The sequence below is a fragment of the Trachurus japonicus genome, chromosome 9, assembly GCF_045865225.1.
Source record: "Trachurus japonicus isolate A0001 chromosome 9, Traja_1.0".
NCBI lineage: Eukaryota > Metazoa > Chordata > Actinopteri > Carangiformes > Carangidae > Trachurus > Trachurus japonicus.
The window spans coordinates 22,857,904-22,877,965 of NC_140915.1; the positions used below are offsets into that span (position 1 = coordinate 22,857,904).

The 20,062-nt window shown below is 41.0% G+C and overlaps 1 protein-coding gene across 8 annotated transcripts in view; it reads right to left on the bottom strand.

The window, feature by feature from the left end:
- Nucleotides 1-1,957: 1,957 nt before the first annotated feature.
- The window catches only part of agtpbp1 (ATP/GTP binding carboxypeptidase 1), a 28,321-nt gene continuing 10,216 nt past the window's right edge, over nt 1,958-20,062 (bottom strand). For 2 of the 8 annotated variants that reach the window (XM_085786592.1, XM_085786596.1), the window contains 22 exons: nt 19,863-20,009; nt 19,413-19,544; nt 19,152-19,245; nt 18,978-19,015; nt 18,513-18,721; nt 18,228-18,405; nt 17,887-17,928; nt 16,717-16,817; nt 15,589-15,705; nt 14,554-15,332; nt 14,087-14,170; nt 13,834-13,923; nt 13,502-13,650; nt 13,299-13,386; nt 12,557-12,701; nt 12,224-12,374; nt 11,535-11,715; nt 11,180-11,309; nt 10,312-10,443; nt 9,681-9,857; nt 7,745-7,896; nt 1,958-4,395 (listed from right to left, as the gene is read on the bottom strand). In XM_085786592.1, the coding sequence (XP_085642718.1) occupies nt 4,215-4,395; nt 7,745-7,896; nt 9,681-9,857; nt 10,312-10,443; nt 11,180-11,309; nt 11,535-11,715; nt 12,224-12,374; nt 12,557-12,701; nt 13,299-13,386; nt 13,502-13,650; nt 13,834-13,923; nt 14,087-14,170; nt 14,554-15,332; nt 15,589-15,705; nt 16,717-16,817; nt 17,887-17,928; nt 18,228-18,405; nt 18,513-18,721; nt 18,978-19,015; nt 19,152-19,245; nt 19,413-19,544; nt 19,863-20,009 (3,497 nt within the window). In that variant the 3' untranslated portion in view covers nt 1,958-4,214. The remainder of the gene's footprint in view (nt 4,396-7,744; nt 7,897-9,680; nt 9,858-10,311; nt 10,444-11,179; nt 11,310-11,534; nt 11,716-12,223; nt 12,375-12,556; nt 12,702-13,298; nt 13,387-13,501; nt 13,651-13,833; nt 13,924-14,086; nt 14,171-14,553; nt 15,333-15,588; nt 15,706-16,716; nt 16,818-17,886; nt 17,929-18,227; nt 18,406-18,512; nt 18,722-18,977; nt 19,016-19,151; nt 19,246-19,412; nt 19,545-19,862; nt 20,010-20,062) is intronic. The other 6 variants (XM_085786594.1, XM_085786599.1, XM_085786595.1 and 3 more) reach the window with 4 other exon arrangements.

Below are 20,062 nucleotides of genomic sequence, written 5' to 3' on the forward strand. Positions count from 1 at the left end.
TAAACAAATGCTTATACAACTGTGCCACTGACATGAAGTGATTGAATAGCTACTTATGCCCTATTAGCCCAGAAATAAATCAGCTAAAACCAAACCAAACCAAACCAAACCAAACCCAGACAGTGACTTGCAGACATAACCAGGTAGAGGTGCTGATACCAGGGATATTTTGTGTCCCATAGGTTCATTTTCAGATTAGTGTCATAATATTGATAAAACAAGACAGTTTTACCACTAGAAAAAGCCTCTGTGGAGAAAAACATATTCAATGTTTGAGCCGCTGCACTCATAGAGGCTGATTGAGGACAAAGCATTACATCATCAGATTTTTTGAAGCATTTAACTGCTGCATTTGTCTGGAGAAATGAAAAGAAAATTATCTTTGTAGTAAGTCAATACTACAAAGTAGATAGAATGATAGATAGATAGATAGAATGATAGATAGATAGAACAAACGATAGATAGATCAAACGATAGAACGAACGATAGATAGAACGAGATAGATAGATAGAACGAACGATAAAACGAATGATAGATAGATAGTTAAAGATGTAGCAGGAGAAAATTACTTGTAGTTCTACCTCCAGATATTGGTTAAAGCAGAAGTCAGCGGAATGTTTGTGTTAATTTAAGTCTTAAATAGTTATATCTTCCGACAGCAATCACTTATATACAGTAGAGTGTTTGGTCCGAAACACGGGTCTGTCAGTCACTCTGCTCTGCTGTAAGAAAACTTTCCTTGTATCCTACAACCTTTATCCAATGAGGAGAGAGAACGGCATAAAGGGGCGGTCCTCTCTGTGTGTGCAGCCAAGGGATGCGCGTGAATGTGGTGACGTAGGGACGAGGGCGGGGACTGCTAACTCCATCAGCTGACAGAAAGTTAGCCAAAACGACCGGATCACTGGCTTCTGCTTTAAAATAACTGAGTTAAATATGATTTGCTTGAAAAAACATGTTTTTGATGGCTGCACCCTCCATTGCAAGGCTGGATTATTACCACACAGCCATCTCTAAAATTAAAATGGTGATAAAAATGTTATATCTGGGAAGAATCAATACTGATCTATGGATAAAAGATTTAAAAGGAAAAGATAGAAGAGGGAAATCCCATAAGACCTGACATGTTGCTGATCTTGGAAGCAGATCAGGTCGAATCTGAGAGTGTGGAAGTTCCTCTCTGTGTTTTAGAGAGCTACAAAGTCTACTACAAAGCACCAAAGTCTGCAGGCAGTGAATAAGTGACTGTATATAAGACACTATTAAAGGTTAGGCTCATATTTTTTCACATCTGTCCTCAAACAATACTCAGATGCCCATATTTATCTCCACTGAAAGAATTATTGCTCGCTGTAATTGCTCCTTCTGTCCATGCTGGCTGTGAATAAATCCCTCTCTGAAGCAATTTCAGTGTAAGAGATGAGGGACAAAAATGCATAATATTAGGCTTCAGCCGTCTGGAAAATCAAGTCAATATCTTCCAAATTTCACTGTTTGTGTATCACATTTTCCTCTGTTTCACCAGCCAGTGCTGAGCTTTGGTGAAGGATAACATAGTAGAGAAGAGTAAATTTTTCTAACTTGGACTACTGAAGCCTCATATTAGCTTTTGTTAAACTGATGATATTTTTTTTTTACCCAGGATGAGGCCTGTGGCTTTTGTTGGCCTTTACTTCCAGTAAAATTGTGTTAGGACAGGTTTTTATGAGAATGTATGGGAGCAAAATATGCAGCAGCCAAAAATGAACTTCAAATGTATGTATTGGGTATTTTCTGGGTACTTTATATAAACAAAACCCGATTTGTAACCATTCATATTTCCCAAACATATAAACTGTAGTTTAAAAAATATTTTCACACCAAGTCTCCCCATATCTCAGTAAGGATCAGTTGCAGTTCCTTCACCACATTAAGGGAGAAAGGTTTTCATCAGGAGAAATGTTAAGGAGACGGTTAACCACATTCACATTTTATTTCCCATGTCTTCACTCTTTTTTTCTGCATTACAATCGACTTAAGATGAGTTGCTATTTCCACTTGTTTACCTCCAAACAAACAAAACTAAAGTAGCCCAGCACCCAGCAACATAAAGTGCTACAGACAAACAGATTCTCATATGGTTCCAACATTATTTCAGCTACATTACACATCATATATCCTTATTACACATACACACACGCACGCACAAACACACAGAGCATTGAAATCCCTGGGTTTGAAGGATGTTTATGAGTAAAAATTTGTAAAGGAAGTAGAGCTGAGAGAAAGAAAGGAAAAGAGGAATGAAAGAGGTTTAGAGGGAAGAAGAGAGAGAGAAAATGATTGGAGAGAGTGAGGGAGAGTGAGAGGGGATAATCAAATTGAAAGAAGAAACACAGTAAGAGCATTAGATGAGCTGAATAATGGAATAATTTAAATCTCCCGCACACACACATACACATACTTACACTCACGCTTGAAATGCCTCATATACAATACAGGTTGCATACCAGAAACAATATGTAATAAATTACAAAGTAAAAACGAGCCATGCGCTAGCTGTACAATTGCAACAGAAACTCAACTTGTCTCCTTGAGAAAGAGAAAAAGGAAAAAAAAAATCCCAAAAAACGACTTTACACTCTCAATACAAAGCACCATCTGTTTTTATGCATGGGTCTCATCTAGGCAAATTCACAAAATGTACACACAGAGTGGAGGAAAGGATTCAAATAAAATGAAATTCCAGTATAATTTCTAAAACATCACAGCAACGTTACCATCAGCTTGAGGCTGGGCTCTGAGAACTTAAAAACTAATGAGGTGACTGAAGTTGAGGTTCACAGACTGTGACATGTCGTAAAGTGATATTTCTCTCCCATTTAGTTTGTTTCCATCTAAGTTTTGTGAGTATAGTGCTCCTTCAAAGTGCAAAAGGGTTTTCTGCTCTATGCAGCTCATGCGTCTTGTCCGTCACTGCTTTGTCTAACATTATAATACTGTTTATTATTACAAATAATGAAAACACCTACAGTGCATGTGGATATTTGATATTCTACTGTATCTTCACACTTTACTGCTGTGCGTGACAAAGAAACTCCAACCAAATCTGTGTTAGTTAGTTTGTGGTGTGAGTTTATATCTGTTTTTCATTTACTGTACAAGGTTTGTCTTAATAAATACGTGAACATTCTACATTTGAGTGATATAAATAGTTTCAGTTTTGGATGAAGCAAGGCAAACAGCACGTGGGTTACTGTACCATGCGCACTGTGACCGAAGAGGGATGGGTTGGGGTGTGGGGGTTTAGGGGGGGGGTTGTAACTCAAGTATAGTCGCATCTGAGTGGGTTTAACCAGCAGGCAAGCTGTTTGGTTAACCCTGCATCCCATCGAGACACCAATATCATAGCTTGTCAGGAAAGAAAGGAGGACAGAAAGAAAGAAACAAATAGAGATAGGCCCAGACAAATGAGGAGAGAGTAAAAATTTAAAGTGCGGGATGACACTGAAAAAAAAAAGAAGGAAAGGAAATACAAAGGCAGGTTGGTTGGATCTCTAAGCTGGTCAGTGTAGGAGATCCAGTTTGATCAAACAGTGTCACGGGTAAGAGGGGTTTCAATAACAGTACCTACAGAGGCCACTGGCTCTACAACACTACCACAGCTGCGTCAGGTAGCTTCAGCTTCAGGGTGAGATCGGCTGTCAAAAATGAGCGAGTGGACAAGGGTTCAAGTTAAGGATCGGCGGTGCCTGCTTGTTTGCTGCATTGGCTAGCTATATGTGAATCTCAGAGGCTATACGGTGTCTGAGGTCAGGGTTTACAGTTCATGAAGGTTATAGTGTGGTGGAGGAAGGTGAGAACATTCATTGAAATCTTACTGAGGGCTTATATCAGCCTATTTAAGAGGAAAGGCAGGTGGAGTTGCACCTTCAAGAGTAACACGGTTGCCTCCAGTGGGCAAACAATATCAATCCATCTGGGAGAAAAGCACCAGGATGGTGCCAGTGTAACCTATGTACCATCGTAACGTGCCATGTCATTAGGGTCAGTTGTAACTTTATGCTATTTATTGAGTCAAAGTGAGAACTGTGAGCTCTGGTTATTTAACCTGTGATTCTTTTTGTTGTGTTTTTTTGTTTTATGTTTTTTGTATTTGAGATCAGCTGACAACCCAAGCATTGGCTGGTAATAAGCTCAAACTACCAGGTATAGAAGATGTAAACACCTCAGCATTAGTCCCTGTGATTTGTCTCCGTGTCGGACAGCTGATCGAGGTGATCCGGATTCTTGAGGACTTCGCCGACATGTTCATTTTCAGGCTCTCCATCCTCATCGTTGCTCTCAGCACTGTAGTCTATCGCCTCCAGAAAGGACGGCTCGTCCTCATCCAACACGTAGGTAGTGGAGCAGCTGCTGGATGACAAAATGAAACAAAATACTGCTGTAAGTTTGTCACGAGAGAAAGTCCATATCTACTTTTTTTTCTGTTTTTCAAAACTTTAGCAGGATGATGTTCAACCTAATTCTGCATGTGTTATTTTAAGATAATGATGTCATAAATTATGTATTTCAGAAGAAATACATATTGTCATTTGCATATAGTCCATATCATATCAGTGAATATGTTCATTTCCGATTACTCTTGGTACTGATTAGCTTATCCAGTGTTTAAAAATTATGAATCAATTAATTTGTTGATATAATGACTATGAGGTCAAATTTCTTGTTCTGATGAACATTTTGAGAATCTGAGAGTCGTGTTTACTTGTTAAATGACATGAAAAAATGAAAAAAAAAAACCCCAACAACAACAGAAATTAAATCAACTGCATTATGAGCAAAAAGATATGTTTTAAAATCATAACAACAGAGTTGCTGCTAACAAAGCCTGTGTGCTCTGACTGGTGAGGCAGTTTTTTTTCCCTGTGGGTCTTAATGGTTAAATGGTTGCTGGTTCGTTGAGGTTTTAGTGGCTTTAGTGGGTTTTTAATGGTGTTAATGGTCTGAAATGTGATCCCAGGGAGACAGTCGATCAGGGGGCTCAGACAATCATCTCCCACCAAGTTTACCAGTGTGTGAGTGCAAGAGAGAGAGTGAGAGAGGCAGAGAGAGAAATTGTGCGTCAGTGTATGGACAGTAAATGTGTATGTGTGTGACTGTGTTTTTGTGTATGTGCGCAATGATCTGGATGGACAGCATGTTTTCCAAATAAACAAGAGTTGTAACTCAACCATTACAGGCCATTATAGAAATACCAGACCCAATCTCTCCTGTCTCTGGGTAACAATGTCAGAGTCATCTCTGTACACACTCCATCTTAATATTCTGATCCATTTATGTACATAGAAACCTCTATATTTTAAAAATCGTACATACAAACATCTCTTTTTGTCTTCCTTATACACACACACAAATAAACACCCATGCCCGTATCCACCCTTTTGCACACTTCGAGACGCCCAGTTATTTGCAGACGCCTCCCAATGGCCACAATATCATTGCTGTGATGACCTATTAAACGGTAAGTGGTACAATACCAAGCCCCACGCATAAAACCATAAACCTGGGATGAGAGCAACCAATCCCAAAGGACACACACACACACACACACACACACACACACACACACACACACACACACACACACACACACACACACACACACACACACACACCACACACACACACACACACACACACACACACACACACACACACACACACACACACACACACACACACACACACAAGCACCAGAACACTTTTGGAGTCCCTTAATGATCAGACACATAAATGATGAATGAATATATCAATATGAGAGTAGAGTAGGTTAGTAAGAGAGAGAGACGAGGAGACACAAAGAGAAAAGGACGTGAGCATTAAGTGGTTTTGAGCATGTAGCCATTCTTCCAAATGAGCTGCTTTAACAAATCTTTAAACGAGTGAATGTTGACGTTTTAAAATAAAAAAGAAATTAAGATAACCTTAGTGGTCACGGCTTGGGTTTGACCAAGTTTAATAATGCATTTGTGGTGTTGAACTAAAGTAGAGTCTAATCTGTGCAGACCGTGAGTAAATACTGTATATAGAAGACAAAGAGTGTTGCTGATTCATTGTTTGATGCCACTTCTTAAACTGGGGATTAAGAATTTCTTTAATGAGTCTGTATTCAAATTTGGAACATGGCTTTTCCTTATCTATCTCTTACCCATTATGTTCAATTGTGGGTGCTCATTACAAGCTGCCATACACATACAAACATAAATCTGACGCTTCAAGTAATGACTAATTTCAGTATTGAATTATCCCACTGAAAAATTTTAGTAATTTCTTGTTTAATTGTTTGACGTCTAAACTATGAGAAAAGAGTGGGAGAGTAAATGGCAACTTCCCACAACCCAGTATGACACAACACTCTAACACCCAAAAATATTCAGTTCAGAGCTATTAAACAGAGACGCAATCCTCAAACTCGGAGATGCAGAAACCAGAGGATGTTTGGTATTTTTCTGATAAATACCAACATTGACACATTGACACCAAGGTTGATCTATTTTATGAGAAATGACTAAATAGACCAATAATTTCAGCACTAATTTGATAGAAAATTGTCGGCCACTTTTGCAATTTTATTACTATTTTTGAACTTACAAAACTGTGGTCTGTGTGACCACAAAAAATTACTATAAATATGAACATACTTTGGGGTGTTGTGAGATGTTTCATAATGTGAGAGCAGAGACACAGAGAGACCAGAGTACTGACTTGTGAACTCTGATACAATGATCAAGACAATGCGACTAGAGATATTAACAGTGAGAATAGTGCTCATCTTACAGCAGCACATTTGATTCTCCCATTGCCACTTGGACATGTCCTTGTGTTCTCATGTTCTGACAAGGATCATTTTAGTATATCTATTACTTATTTTGTGTTGACATGTACAGTATCAAACACAAGCAACTGTATGGGGAAGCAGGGCACAGTACTTGTCAGTGTGACTAGTACGCACTGTGGTTCTATGACTACTATTGTGGTTGCATTTTTCATGTGCGTTTGATCCACACAGTATCATCCTGTCCCACTGACTGCTCACTGTCTGGAAAACCCCACTATGTAGGTGGAAACTATTTTATCAAAAGGGAAGAAAAAAAAAAAAAAAAGATCTTCTGGCTGCTTTACTCTGTTTTAGAGAAAAATGACCCTGCCAACAATTATTCATGCCCAATCCCCTCTCACTCCTGAGTTTTCATTATGTTCATCACACATAATACATTGAAAGAATTTCAATGATGCTCATAGCAGCCCTGCATATATACAGGCCTTCATTTGTTTCTCAAATGGTGCTTCAGAGGAGAGCAGGAGTGACAGTCACACCGTTGAGTAACAGTGCCAAGGGGAGATGTGTCTGGCAGTAATGAGGGTGTTTTGTATGTATGAAGAACAAAAACTAGCTTGTAACCATTTTGCTCTTTATCAGGTAGAAGTTTGGGGAGAGAGCACACCTTTTAAAAATCTCAGATATCTCAGGGAGATTGCATGAGGATAACAACACTGCAGTTACAATGCTTAGAAAAGAAAATCTGACATCTGCAGTTTTATCCTGCCTTCTCGTTTTTACAAAATCAAAAATCCTCACGTGTGAGTGGTTCGTTTGTGAGTTGTGTTTCCAACCCTCAAAACAACACTCTGAATAGTCTCACAGCATCATGAACCCAGATGGACTGTGTGTTGTGGTTACAGTGTGTTTCATATTACTAACCTAGCCACTTTAGTCTGTGTCCCAATGATGTCGCTTTCCAAATCCAGCAGGTGTTGGTGGTTGCGCAGCCCCGTCAGCCTCTTCAGCCTCAGCAGGGCCACACAAAACTGAGCTCCCATCTCCTCCAGCTCCTTGGTGCCAATTTGAAGACCCTAAAGAGAAGATGCACATGCGCATTAAAGTGATTAAAATACATTAGGTTCACCAGAAGAAAACGTCTCAAACAAAGACATCACAATCACACACACTTGCAGGTACTGTACACCCACTTTCTCGATACAGAGCTGAGTCTTAAAATATTTCAAAACTCCAACAGATGTGTACTTTAAAATGCCTCCTGTGGGTTTCTTTTTCCCATAACTGCTCTGGAGCCTGGGGATGGAGCTACTGTCCATCTTCAAACGCCCAAATTTTCAATGCTGGAAAGCACTTGCAGAGGAAACTTTTTAGGTAGAAATGTGATAGAAGTACATTTCAGGTGTGAGACGCTCACATTAGAGCATAATGTATATGCACCCATACTTATAAACCCAACAAAGTCTACACAGCAGTGTACAATTATACAAGTAATTGAACGCCCATGGAAGGAGACAATGACAGAGCTAACCCCTCACTCAACCACAAAACTTTCATGTTCCTTTTTCCCCAGAGCAAAGATAGGAAAATCTAAACTTGGCCTGGCCACAAAGACATGCAGCCAGAGTTCAGTACACATTAGTTCCTGCACATCTGGACAAATAATTCCACAAAAACCAGTGGGGGTGCAAATCGGAGCCAAAATGGCATCCCAAGACTGCTGTGGGATATGTTAGATGTTGACATTAGCAGAGTTCAGGCGGAAGGAAATCTAATGGGATGGAAAGACAGAGAGAGAGAGAGAGGAAAGCGATAGACAGGGGTTATAGTAAAAAGAGGAGTAAAGACACAGACAAAGCAAAGAGGAGACGAGAAGAACTGCAGCTCCACCTGGTGGATTCTTTGAGATTTATGGGGCACCTCCCTCTCACTTAACACAGGGAGGAAAGAAAATAAGACAGAATAAAAACATCTGTTTAAAGCAACAAAATCAAATGCATCATCCCAGTAATTAATTATCCATGTAATGTTATGATTTTCTCAGAGAGGAAAATCGCTTCTTATCTTCCTCTATCATAATCTATCATCTCAACACTTACTATGCTTACTGATTACAGTGCATCCAGACAGAGTTCAGCTGTATTCAATTGCTTTACATTTGTCATGAACTGGCTTATGCTACGATTTTAGAAAAAAAAAGATTTCCTCATGTAATTACATTCAATCCCTCAAAATGACAAAGTGCTACCAAATTTTTTAGGAATTTGAAAAACTAAAGTATCTTCAACTCGGGTGATTCCCATTCCCAAGATCACCTTAGTGACCGGGGTCCACCTGTGATCAATTCAGCTGATTGCACATGACCTGGAAAGGCTCACACCTGTCTGTATATAAACTGGAGCAAAAACCAAGTCATGGGGAGGAAGGAACAGAGACAGGGTTATGTTGAGGCACAGATCAGGGGTATTTACAAAAAAAAAAAAGTTGAAGGTCCCCAAGAGCACAGTGGCCTCCATAATTTTTTGAATGGGAGGCCTTTGCAACCAGGACGCTTTTGAGATTGGCTGCCTCGGCCGAACTGAGCAATCTGGGAAGAAAGGCCTTGATACCAGAGGTGACCAAGGCCCTGGTGGTCACTGCGGCTGAGCTGCAGAGACCCTGGATCAAACTAAATGGGTCTGAATACACTCTGAATGTAGATAAAATGCTACATTTTTCCTTGACATCACTGACAGTTAATTTAAAAATAAACCAATAAGAAGCATCTCTATAAACAAGAGGCACTATATATTTGATTGTAGGTTTATTGGATTGAACCTCTTAACACTGACCAGGCCTTCTACTTGTCCATATCTCTTACCTTGTATTTGCCTTGGTCACAACCACAGAGTGTGCTCTCCATGGTGTAGCTGCGCTGTACTCCTATCTCTCTCCACACAACAACACGAGCAGTTGACTCCTTGGACCGCTCCACAACAAAACTACAGCTCCCCATGCTGAAAGCTGGGGCGATCTGAGAGAGGATCTTAGGAAGTGCCTGAAAACACATGGAAATGTTTTAGTAGTCGGAGTGTTTACTGCACAGGTGAGTGTGTGTTAGTGCATTGGGGGGCAGATTATGGAGTACAATTCATATTACAGTAGGCACAAATAATGGAATCCAACAGAGACTGGTTTATGTGCAAAGCAGTTTCTTTGGGAAAAAAAGCAGTATTGACGGCTGAAATCCAAAATGTTTGCTGTGGGCTTGGAGCCCGCAGCTGCATATCCACTAGGAAACTCTTTATTGAATTGGCTTCTTTATTAGCATTCTGCTCAGAGAAAAATATATTTTTGCATTCCCACATGCAGAGAGGAAAAACAACCTGGAGGACTGTTCATTACTTTTGTGTGTGTTCCAGGCACACTTTTGTGTGTTTGTGTGTGTGTGTGTGTGTGTGTGTGTGTGTGTGTGTGTGTGTGTGTGTGTGTGTGTGTGTTTGCATGTTCACCCTGTATCCAAGGTCCTCCTGTAGGTCGCTGGATGTAGCACTGATATTCGACTGCCAGACTGTTTCCTTCAAGCTGCAGCCGTACATAAACACATTCTTCTTTCTGGAATGACCATGGTAATCACAGAACACCTGCACATATGCACCCACACACACACAGACACAGACACACACACATATACACACACACGCACACACACACAAACGGATGCATACACACAAAGGAAGCAGACAAAGAAAACCTTATTAATTTAGGACATACTGCAGGTGTGTATGTAGGTTCTGGTAACCAAAATCTGTCTCTCCCCTTTTCCAAACTAGTTTGGTTGAGTGTTTGGAATAAACAGAAGCAGTAATATGTTCAATTGATGCATAAAACAAACAAAGCAAGAGGAGGCTGGGGACAGGAGTCACAGTTCCAATAACTTATAGCAAGTTTATACATTATCGTGCTGATAAGATGACTGGTAGATTTACTGGCAGTAAATCTCCGGTCGTTTTGAAGACAAAGCACAGCAGCCTCACCCTGTTTCATTCCTTTAAGTCGTCACCCTTTGCACAGTAAACAAGTCTCCCATAAGAGGACTATCCCATTATATCTGAATTGCTGACACAAAGTGTAGCACAGAGGCCAGCCTAGGCAGTTGTTTACGGTAGCTGCATTAACGCCCTACAACTAATGTGGTGATTTACTGATGTGAAATTTAGTGGACATGCAGCCAAACAGAATGCACAGCTGAACAGGAGAAATGACACCACCATTAACAACATGCTAGAATATATTCCGTGTACTCAGCCACTGGAAGATGATGCAGCAAAGTGCTAAATGCCCTTAAGTAATTTAGGTCCAGTTAATTAAAGGTCATACCAGCGGTGCCCTTTGTATGTGTGCAAGGTACTGCAGCAGGCTCTTAGTGTGGAAGATGGTGGGGTGGAGCTCAGGATTGGGGCTCTGCCACTGGCGATTCAAATCCTCTCCACTCAGAGAACAACGATGACTAGAGTAGAAAGGAGATGGCAGAGGAGGAGAAGGGAAACAGAGTGGAGGAGAGCAGAGCTACAGCTAGAGGATCCTTCAGGAAAAGATTTTGTGTGTGTTAATATTCATAAAGCTGTGACCACCATGCAGGCCCAGGATCAGCAGATGTGTGTCTTCAGAGTGTATACTTGAGAGCTGTGAATGTTTGCCAATCTATTTCCATCACTAGAATATTTTTACTCACTTTCCATTTATGACTCCATCAGGGTTGAGCATTGGGACTATCTTGAAGATGTAGGCCTCTCTAAGGCTGGCTGCCAGCGGGCTGGTGCCCATCAGAAACTCCAATGTGCCCTTCATTACCCAGCTGGCATTGGTCTCTCCAGGGTGCACTCTGGCTGACAGGAAGATCAATGGACGGTTCCCTGAGGAGGGAGAAAGACGGGGAGTGCAGCACAAACACAAACACAAACACGGAGGAAGATGTGATGAGAAAAAAGAAAAAGATTCTTTAATTTAGTCGTTTTTAAAACAGCATGAACAGCAATGAAATACAACAACCCTGGCAATATTGGCATGCCAGTTTTTACTATGTTTTTTTTTTCATAATGTTCCAGGACTCAGTTAAATCTATTTAATTCAAGCAGAATATTCAATTCAATATCAATGATGTTTTCTTTGGAGTCATGGTTAAAAAAACAATAACACGGTTCACAGCAGATGTCAAGCAGTCAAGCATTAATTGTACCATCATCCAGATTGTCAGTTTACATTTTAAAAACTTCTTGCCCTGTCAAGATGATTGCCTGATGGCTGCACTGTTACTGCTGATTCTACATAGGTTTTGCAGTTTTTCCAGGTTATATAAAAATCCTGATCTGACAGATCTGCAATGAAAGACACAATGACACAGGTTCGTGCCAGGTTTCTTACTAAATTGACAGATGTGGTCATTGGAGTTGGACTCAGGCATGGCAGTGATGGTTAGAAGGGGGCAGCTGTTTCCCCCCAGGGTTTCACACAGGACATCCTGCCTCAGGTAGATCTGAGGAGTCCTCAAAGCCTCTAGTTTGGACAGGTGCATCTGAGGATAAAATTATGGAAGAAAGAAAAAAAATCACAATTGACATTTCCGCTGGGAGAAAGCCAGAACTAGACATTAGGGTCAAGGGACCGGGGAAATTTGTTAAAGGTCAGATATATTATGTACACCACTAACTGCTAATGTTGTCCAGATTACAGCAAACAGTGGAAGTGAAATACTACCTTAAGAGTGGAGTATGTATAAGGATAATGATAGGCAAAGTAGCAGACATCATCCTTATGGCTGAAGCTTGTGCTGAAGGTCAGCGTATAATAGGACTTTCCTTTCTGACCACCAGCTGCGATGGTGCTCCTCGCAAAATGATTCCTGTGGAGGAGGAGGGACATTTCCTGAGTAAATGTTTTAAAACGTAGCAGCCACAACACATACCGCTGTGTTACATATTGCTGTGTTAGCTACACCTGTACTATGCGTTACAATTAGTCAGACATGAATTCTTACAAGTTTATAATGCTCAGATTTTGGTGATTTCAAATTGAAATTGAAATTGAAATTGAAATTGATATTGGGGTCTGGGCTGTAAAATATTAAGAAGTGTTCCAAGTGTGTTCTAATGTATGTAAATACATGCCTGCTTGCATCTGTCTAGTGCCTCAAAATGAAGTTTTAATCAGTGTATGCAAAAGACTTATGCAAAATGTAAAAGATTTGCATCTGCACCCTAATGTATGAAAATAGAAAATAAAAGCACCTCTATGATATTAGAGACACAATGCCAAAGATGTGTCAAATAAAATGTCCACTGGGTGTATGTAACATCATCAGGACTGATGCAGTATATGTACATGGTGTAGTATGGAAAAATCAGTATGCTTCATGACGGCCCTGATCTTGCCCCTGTATCTGTAACACTACTTTTCGTCTCTCCATTTTCCGGGTCCACTGTATTTTGAGTGAACCTACTTGTAATAACAGATGTCTGTTCCTGTTCTGATCCAGCGAGGTCGGCCACTGATTGCCTCCTGCACAGAGTACATGAGCACCTGCATGCCTACACACACACAAACACACAGACATAAATGGAAACCAACAACAGATAAGAATGTGTGCTGTGGACAACTGTCAGACTTTGTTTTGGGAGTTGCTGGTGTTGTTTTGCTTCTCACCGTAGTTGAACTGGCTGTTTGACTTCTCACAGTTGATGAGGTTGAAGCGGTAGGTAGTTCCCACCCGCATGCCGCTCACCTCAAAGTAGAACCACTGGTGGTAGTGATTACTGTTGATGTCTGAATTCAGCACAAGGTCATACTCATATCTGGAGAAATACACAACACAAGCTGTGAACATGGACCCAAACATTACCTACCCAAAACATCTGCCACGTGTTATTAAATTATAGTAAAAGTTGTCTGCATCAAGGTGATTTAGATTATTACTGGACATCTAAATGTTGACTCTTATTGCTTCCCCTGCAGCTGATGTGACAGTAAATACTTACTTCCTAACTTGAACTGCCTTCCTGAGGTTGCCAGACTCAAACTGAGAGTTGAACTTCAGTGATTCGCCATCGTCTTCAATCACAGGACAACTGAAATGTGATAAGGAATAAATGACAGTCCAGAGATGTTGTTACCCTTCTTAAAATATAGATGATTATTGATTGAGATACTCTACGCTATGTAAATGTCACAGTTCTCAACAGTACCAGAAAAACAATAAACTGTATCTCCATCTCAGTAACATGAACTCACCTGGGAATATCCAGGTCGTAAACTACTTTATCCACGATATCGTTAGGATGAATCAACCTCTCAATGTCTTGGAATATCTTAGACCTGCAGAATTACACCCACAAACAAACTCATGTATAACACAATGGATAAAAATTCACAGCAAAGTTTGTTTTTGGTTTTTTTTTGGAAAGCCTTTTTTGGAATGCCATGCATTACCCACATGAATGCATTTAATATTTACCAAATTATGCCTGTCTGCATCTGTCTGGAGCCCCAAAATAAAGTTTAAATCAGTGTATGAAAAAGACTTAACAAAAGAATATTCTAAAAGTAAAATATTTGCACTAATCTGAACACAAATAGAAAACATTCCAGCATACTTCTGTTAATGTACTTTTTCAGCTTTATTCTAGCTTATATATCTGCCTTAATGTTTTGGCTAAATCTTTTTTTGTAACCACCAATTTAATTAAAAAATATCTCACCTCTGAACACCATAAACTCTCTCCAAAAGGGGTTCTCTAAATGTTGGGGCTACATGGCCGAAGTAGTCCGGGTAAGCCACTTCAGCATACTGGGGTACAGAGTGTGTTCCCTTCACCATCTCCACGTAAAGGTCAGGATCGTGCAACGAGAGGAGCAACGCAGTGTCCGGCACCTCCAGAACTGCTCCTTCCCCTCCTTCATCCTCAGCACCCTCCGAGCCACAATCTGAACCCCAGCTGCTGCTTCCTCCTCCCACACGACGCGTTGAAATGCCTCCCAAGAGCAAAGGAGACTGTATGTGCCTTGTGGCGTTAACTGGAGATCCTTCTTGTTTGACCCCCTTTATTCCCTCCTCTGCGTTCAGAGCTCCTGCTTCTTCAAGAGAGACGCACTCCAACACATTCGCTAGTTCTTGTTCTATCGTCTGCCCCTGAGAAGGAGGCCTGGGGACGGAGGACAAAGTTGCAGGTCCAACTGGGGAAGGAATGTGGGCTTCTTTTTTGTCTTGGTCCTCAGTAAGGTGGATGGTGTCTAGTTCTAGAGGCGTTAGAGGAGCAGGGGTAGACGAAGCACGAGCAGAGGGAGGAGGCTGAGTGTGTTGTTCTTTGGTAGGTTTGCCATCCTCCTGGGAACTTGGTACTGGGACGTGCTTTGGGGACAGGGCTTGAGCTGTGGGCACTATGATTGGGCGAGTGGATCTGCTTGAGGCTGATGAGGAGGTGAATGGTGATGATGAAGATGTTGTGGAGGCACTCTTTGAGCACTCAAAGTTATACCCCTGTAGGAACAAGATAAATACGGAAATCTTTAACAATTGTTTTTCAATTGACCATGTGCCAGAAAATACACAATATGAATAACTGAGACTACGCCAATCAGCCAGACAACACAAAAACAGTACTGTGGCAATATATTGTCAAATACTGTTAACAGGACAACAGACCGCAACATAGTATTAACAGACCGATAGACTTTTCTCAGCTTGGATTGACATTTGTTCTGGTAAATTTTCTGCAGTTGGAAGAAGCACTGACCTGAAAGTCTTCAGACAGCTCCAGGAAGAATCTCTCATAGACTCTTAACTCCTCGTATGGACGGCCAGGGCTCTTTTTGGGATGTAGCTTGTTCAGGTCAGTCTCAATGTCATCATTCTGATTAACAGGACACAAAAGAAGTGTACATTTTAATGTGTTGTGCAGATGCATTTGGACTACTAATCAAGTCAGCTTCTCTCATGACTTTGAGATGAAGGAAACAAGTGCAAAAAGGATTGCAGTGGATGAGAAATGATCAAAGCTCTGAGTCTGAGAGCTGTGAGAACCACAACCAAAATCCATTTATTGTGATGTGTAACTTTAAATTAAGAACTAGGATCCCATATTTTGTATTTACTTTGGGTGGGTCAAAGTCCCTCTCACTCTCTTTTAGGGCAGAACCAAGTTTTGATCAATAATCAGAAACATATATTACACATGGCTGACTTTTTGACATGAGCCCTTTTGTCACACAAGCTGATTTGAACTGATCTGTTGCCTTTTCAGCACACAACAGGAGATTGCCCACCTCATATGCACTCTCACCTACTGGAAATACTCTGTTCAGTTTAGGAGAGCAGTGGCATTATCAGCACGCCCACTCGCTTGCTTCTCCGGACAATGATCCGTTCTACTTACACACTGGCTCAATCAGACATTACACAGACTTTATACTGGTGAGCTGACAGGGTAAAGTCTGTTTAACCACCAATCCAACTGATTTGGACATTTGTCTGCTCTCATAGAGCTCAGCTTCAGGGCTGCAGTGCATGTGTGAAAGTACTAATAGAGACTGGCAAAAAATGTGAAACCTCTCAGAGAAATTCTGTCCTCAACTGACACAATGTGTAGAGATTCAATATTGTATAATGAAAATGAGTCATGTAATTGTAATATTAAATATATAAACGAACAGAACTGCAGGTGTCAAATGGCCTTTTTATGATTTTAAATCTTCTTGCCAACTAGGGCAAATTACATTATACATCACAACCCTTTAAGAAGGTCATTCACGAAGACGTAGCAATGTTGGAGACCCACTATCAAACAAAAGGAAGAACATTTTGAACACTAAGTGTAACAGATAATGCTGCCATGTGAAATATCGTGTGTGTATGTGAGTATTACCGCACTGCAATGATCCTTCTCATCCTCGTCGTTCTCAGAATCGTTCTCTGTGTCTCCCTCTGCCTCCTCGTTATCATCGCTTTCATCCACTACATCATCCACTGGTACAACAAACATAAACACACACGTTAATGATTATATCCTCAAAACTGATTTACCTGATATTTTTCCTTTTCTTCTGGAGTTCAGTATATCAAAATGTGCATCAAAAGTGGTATATAACCAGACCAGCAGATCTCAGATGATTTTTGGTCACTGAGTCGCGTTGTTTTGACAGGAAGAATGAAAATGTTAACAAAAGTATGTGAGCAGCCATGATCACAAGATGAGTGAGAGATTTATTTTAAGACAGAAGAAATTTTGAGTATATTTCTTCCAGTACATTCAGCTGGTGGTCTCACTGACAAGTCAGCGCAATACCAGTAGCTTACAGTTTTACACTGTTCTCCATGGTTGAGTTACTGACAACACTGAGACATTTGTTGGGGTATACATGAGTCAGCATGACTTCATGCTACGGCTGACATCATCACTGTGTTTCCAATTAGAGCCTTAAAACTATGGTGTCGATTTTATAGAGCTTCTGTTTGATTTTGCACTTCTTAAACAGAAAGGAAGAAAACAAACTAACTATATGTGAGGTAAAAAAAAACAAAAAACATTTTCGATAAGACATTTTTTAAATTGTAGACGGATTAAGGGAGAGGACAGAGGCTCAGATATTTCGTCGGAAGCAAATTAGTCGAGTACAGTGCAAGTAGATGACATCTACCAGTGAGTAAGCAAGCGCTATGCAGTAAGCTCTAAGCATCTGTTTTAAATCTTTATTACTAACACATATCATGTGTTAGTTTAGTGAAGTTAGAATATGACGTGAGGTGAATGAGAAAGCAGTAGTGAGTGAGTCTATGTCAGGCATACCCAAACTATTCCACAAAGGGGCCATGTGGCTGCAGGTTTTTGTTCAAACCAATCAAAAGCACAGAGTTTGACCAACTGACTGTCTAAAGACTGAGATCAGCTGATTCAAAGAGTCAAGTCTGGTGTGGTGCTGCTGCTGCTGCTTGGTTGGAAAGAAAACCTGCAGCCACATGGCCCCTTTGTGGAATAGTTTGGACGTGCCAGGTCTATGTAATCGGAGGATGGAGTCATGTCTTACGTACGTCTTACCCTTCTTTAAGGGCTTGTTGCTGAGCTGATGACTTGTTCTTCCTGTAAGGCACATTGTGTGCAGCAGTGTCATGAATGTTGTCATTATCCATTTAGTCGGTCCATGGATATAAGCATTATTTGTGCGTGTGTGTCTTGTGGTATGAGAGTTTAATCTACGAACGATGACTGCGATTAACAAGTGTGGTGTCTGTCTGTTGCCAATGGTAGCTATGTGCATACACTGCAATAAGCTAGGACACACTCTAATGAAGTGTGTGTGTGTGTGTGTGTGTGTGTGTGTGTGTGTGTGTGTGTGTGTGTGTGTGTGTGTGTGTGTGTGTGTGTGTATCCGTTCTCACCCCCAGGAGGCTGGCTGTACAGCTGTGCCACAGGTCCTGCAGCAGGTATGTGTGGCAGCTGGTAGTGGAAGGCTGATTTGATGGTGGGCAGAGGCAGACGGTTCTTAGGAAAACACTTCCTCATGATGAGACTTGAAGTGTTGACGAGAGGATCCAGAGTCCGTACCGGGAGACACTCCTAGAAACGAAAACCACACAGAAGTCGAGAGTCAGCGTGTATGTGCAGTACTTATGATGTTTGCATGCTTTAATTGCTTTCCATTTGCATGCCATACTCTCACTCACAGTGGATGTGTTGTAGAGGATCCTCATGCCATCAGCCTCTATGAATGCCTTCCTGCCAAGCTTGATGTTGGTGATGTTCCTGAGGCAGACCAGTAACCCTTTGCGAATCAGCATGTGGCGATGCCGTGTGTCATTGCGATGCCAGTCCAGGTACAGAGCAAGCAAGACAGGCACGTGTTTGCCATCCACTGCACGACGGGCATTAGTTTCTGTACAAGGGATTGGAAGAAGAGGACAAAGCACAAAATGAATAGCACCTTACAACTGTGGGATGTTGTGGAGTGAAAAGGAAAGCAGAAACATGAGAGGGAAGGTTGTAGGTTTACAGCAGTGGTGACAAACAAATGGTTCATGATGAAAGACGTGTGAGAAGGCAGACAGAAGCTGCATGGACACAAACACAAATTAGAGATCACTACACTATACCACCGATAAGTCAAAAGTCAGTGCTAGAAAATTACTCACTGGATTTGAGCAGTGCTCCCAGTGCATCCAGAGCTACCCTGTTGATTTAGAAACAAGGCAAATGGGTTACATGGTCTATCAAACAAACATTGGGGACTACATCAGGAAGAGATCAGGGACATGTCGCCTGTGGATGCCACACTGATGCAGGCAGAAGCAGAGACAGACACTCACTTGAGCAGGCTGGTGTTCTTCTTGCTGTATGGTGCAGTAATCTTGAACATGAGCTCCACCACTCCATTCTTGCCCAAAGAAATAGCATTCACCGCTGTACATAAACAAACACATGAATGGTGGGATATTAGACGAGAGCAGTATCGGACAGTGCCAGTATATTGACAGGCATTTCATTAGAGACTTCTTGGTAGTAATCTGCTTGTATTCTTAAAGAGGTAATATTTTGAGAAACGTGTTTTGAAGTTTAAAGTTACTCACAGTTGGTAGAGTAAACCCTGAGAACCTGCAGGCAGGGCAGAAGCAGCTTGGTATTCTGTAGGTTCTGTTTCATTAAGTTGACTGTGACGTTCAGAGCTCCGCTCAAACGTGCCTTCACGCCAAACTTCCTGTCTGAACACAGAGACTGCAAAGTCAGTGCGCACAACATAACCATGTTTTTGTCCCCAATTCTCCATCCTTTAGTTTTTTACCTTAAATCAATATGTTTGTTAGAACGCAACACTCGACGTACATTTTGATGAAAAATTGATGTTTTATTTGATTACAAAGAAACTACATCTCTAACAGCACAGAGCAACTGATATGACTTTTGGACACACAAACTACGAGAACAGAAACACAAGCCATTAAATATCTAGGACCACAAGTTGATACACCATTGTGTATACTAGTGTACTGTGTTTGTGTTAAGCTGCACATTACACATACCTTTTGGGCCAACCTTGGCCAACAGTGAGTGAAGCTGCAGCATGAGTTCCTCACTGGGAGGCAGCTCTTTACTGGCAGTGATCAAAATCTGGAATAATATCCCAGTTCCTCCTTTGGATACAAACACTCCCACCCTGCGACCTCTGCCTAAGAAAAAAAACAACCAATAAAACAAACTTTAAATGTGATAAAAAACTAAA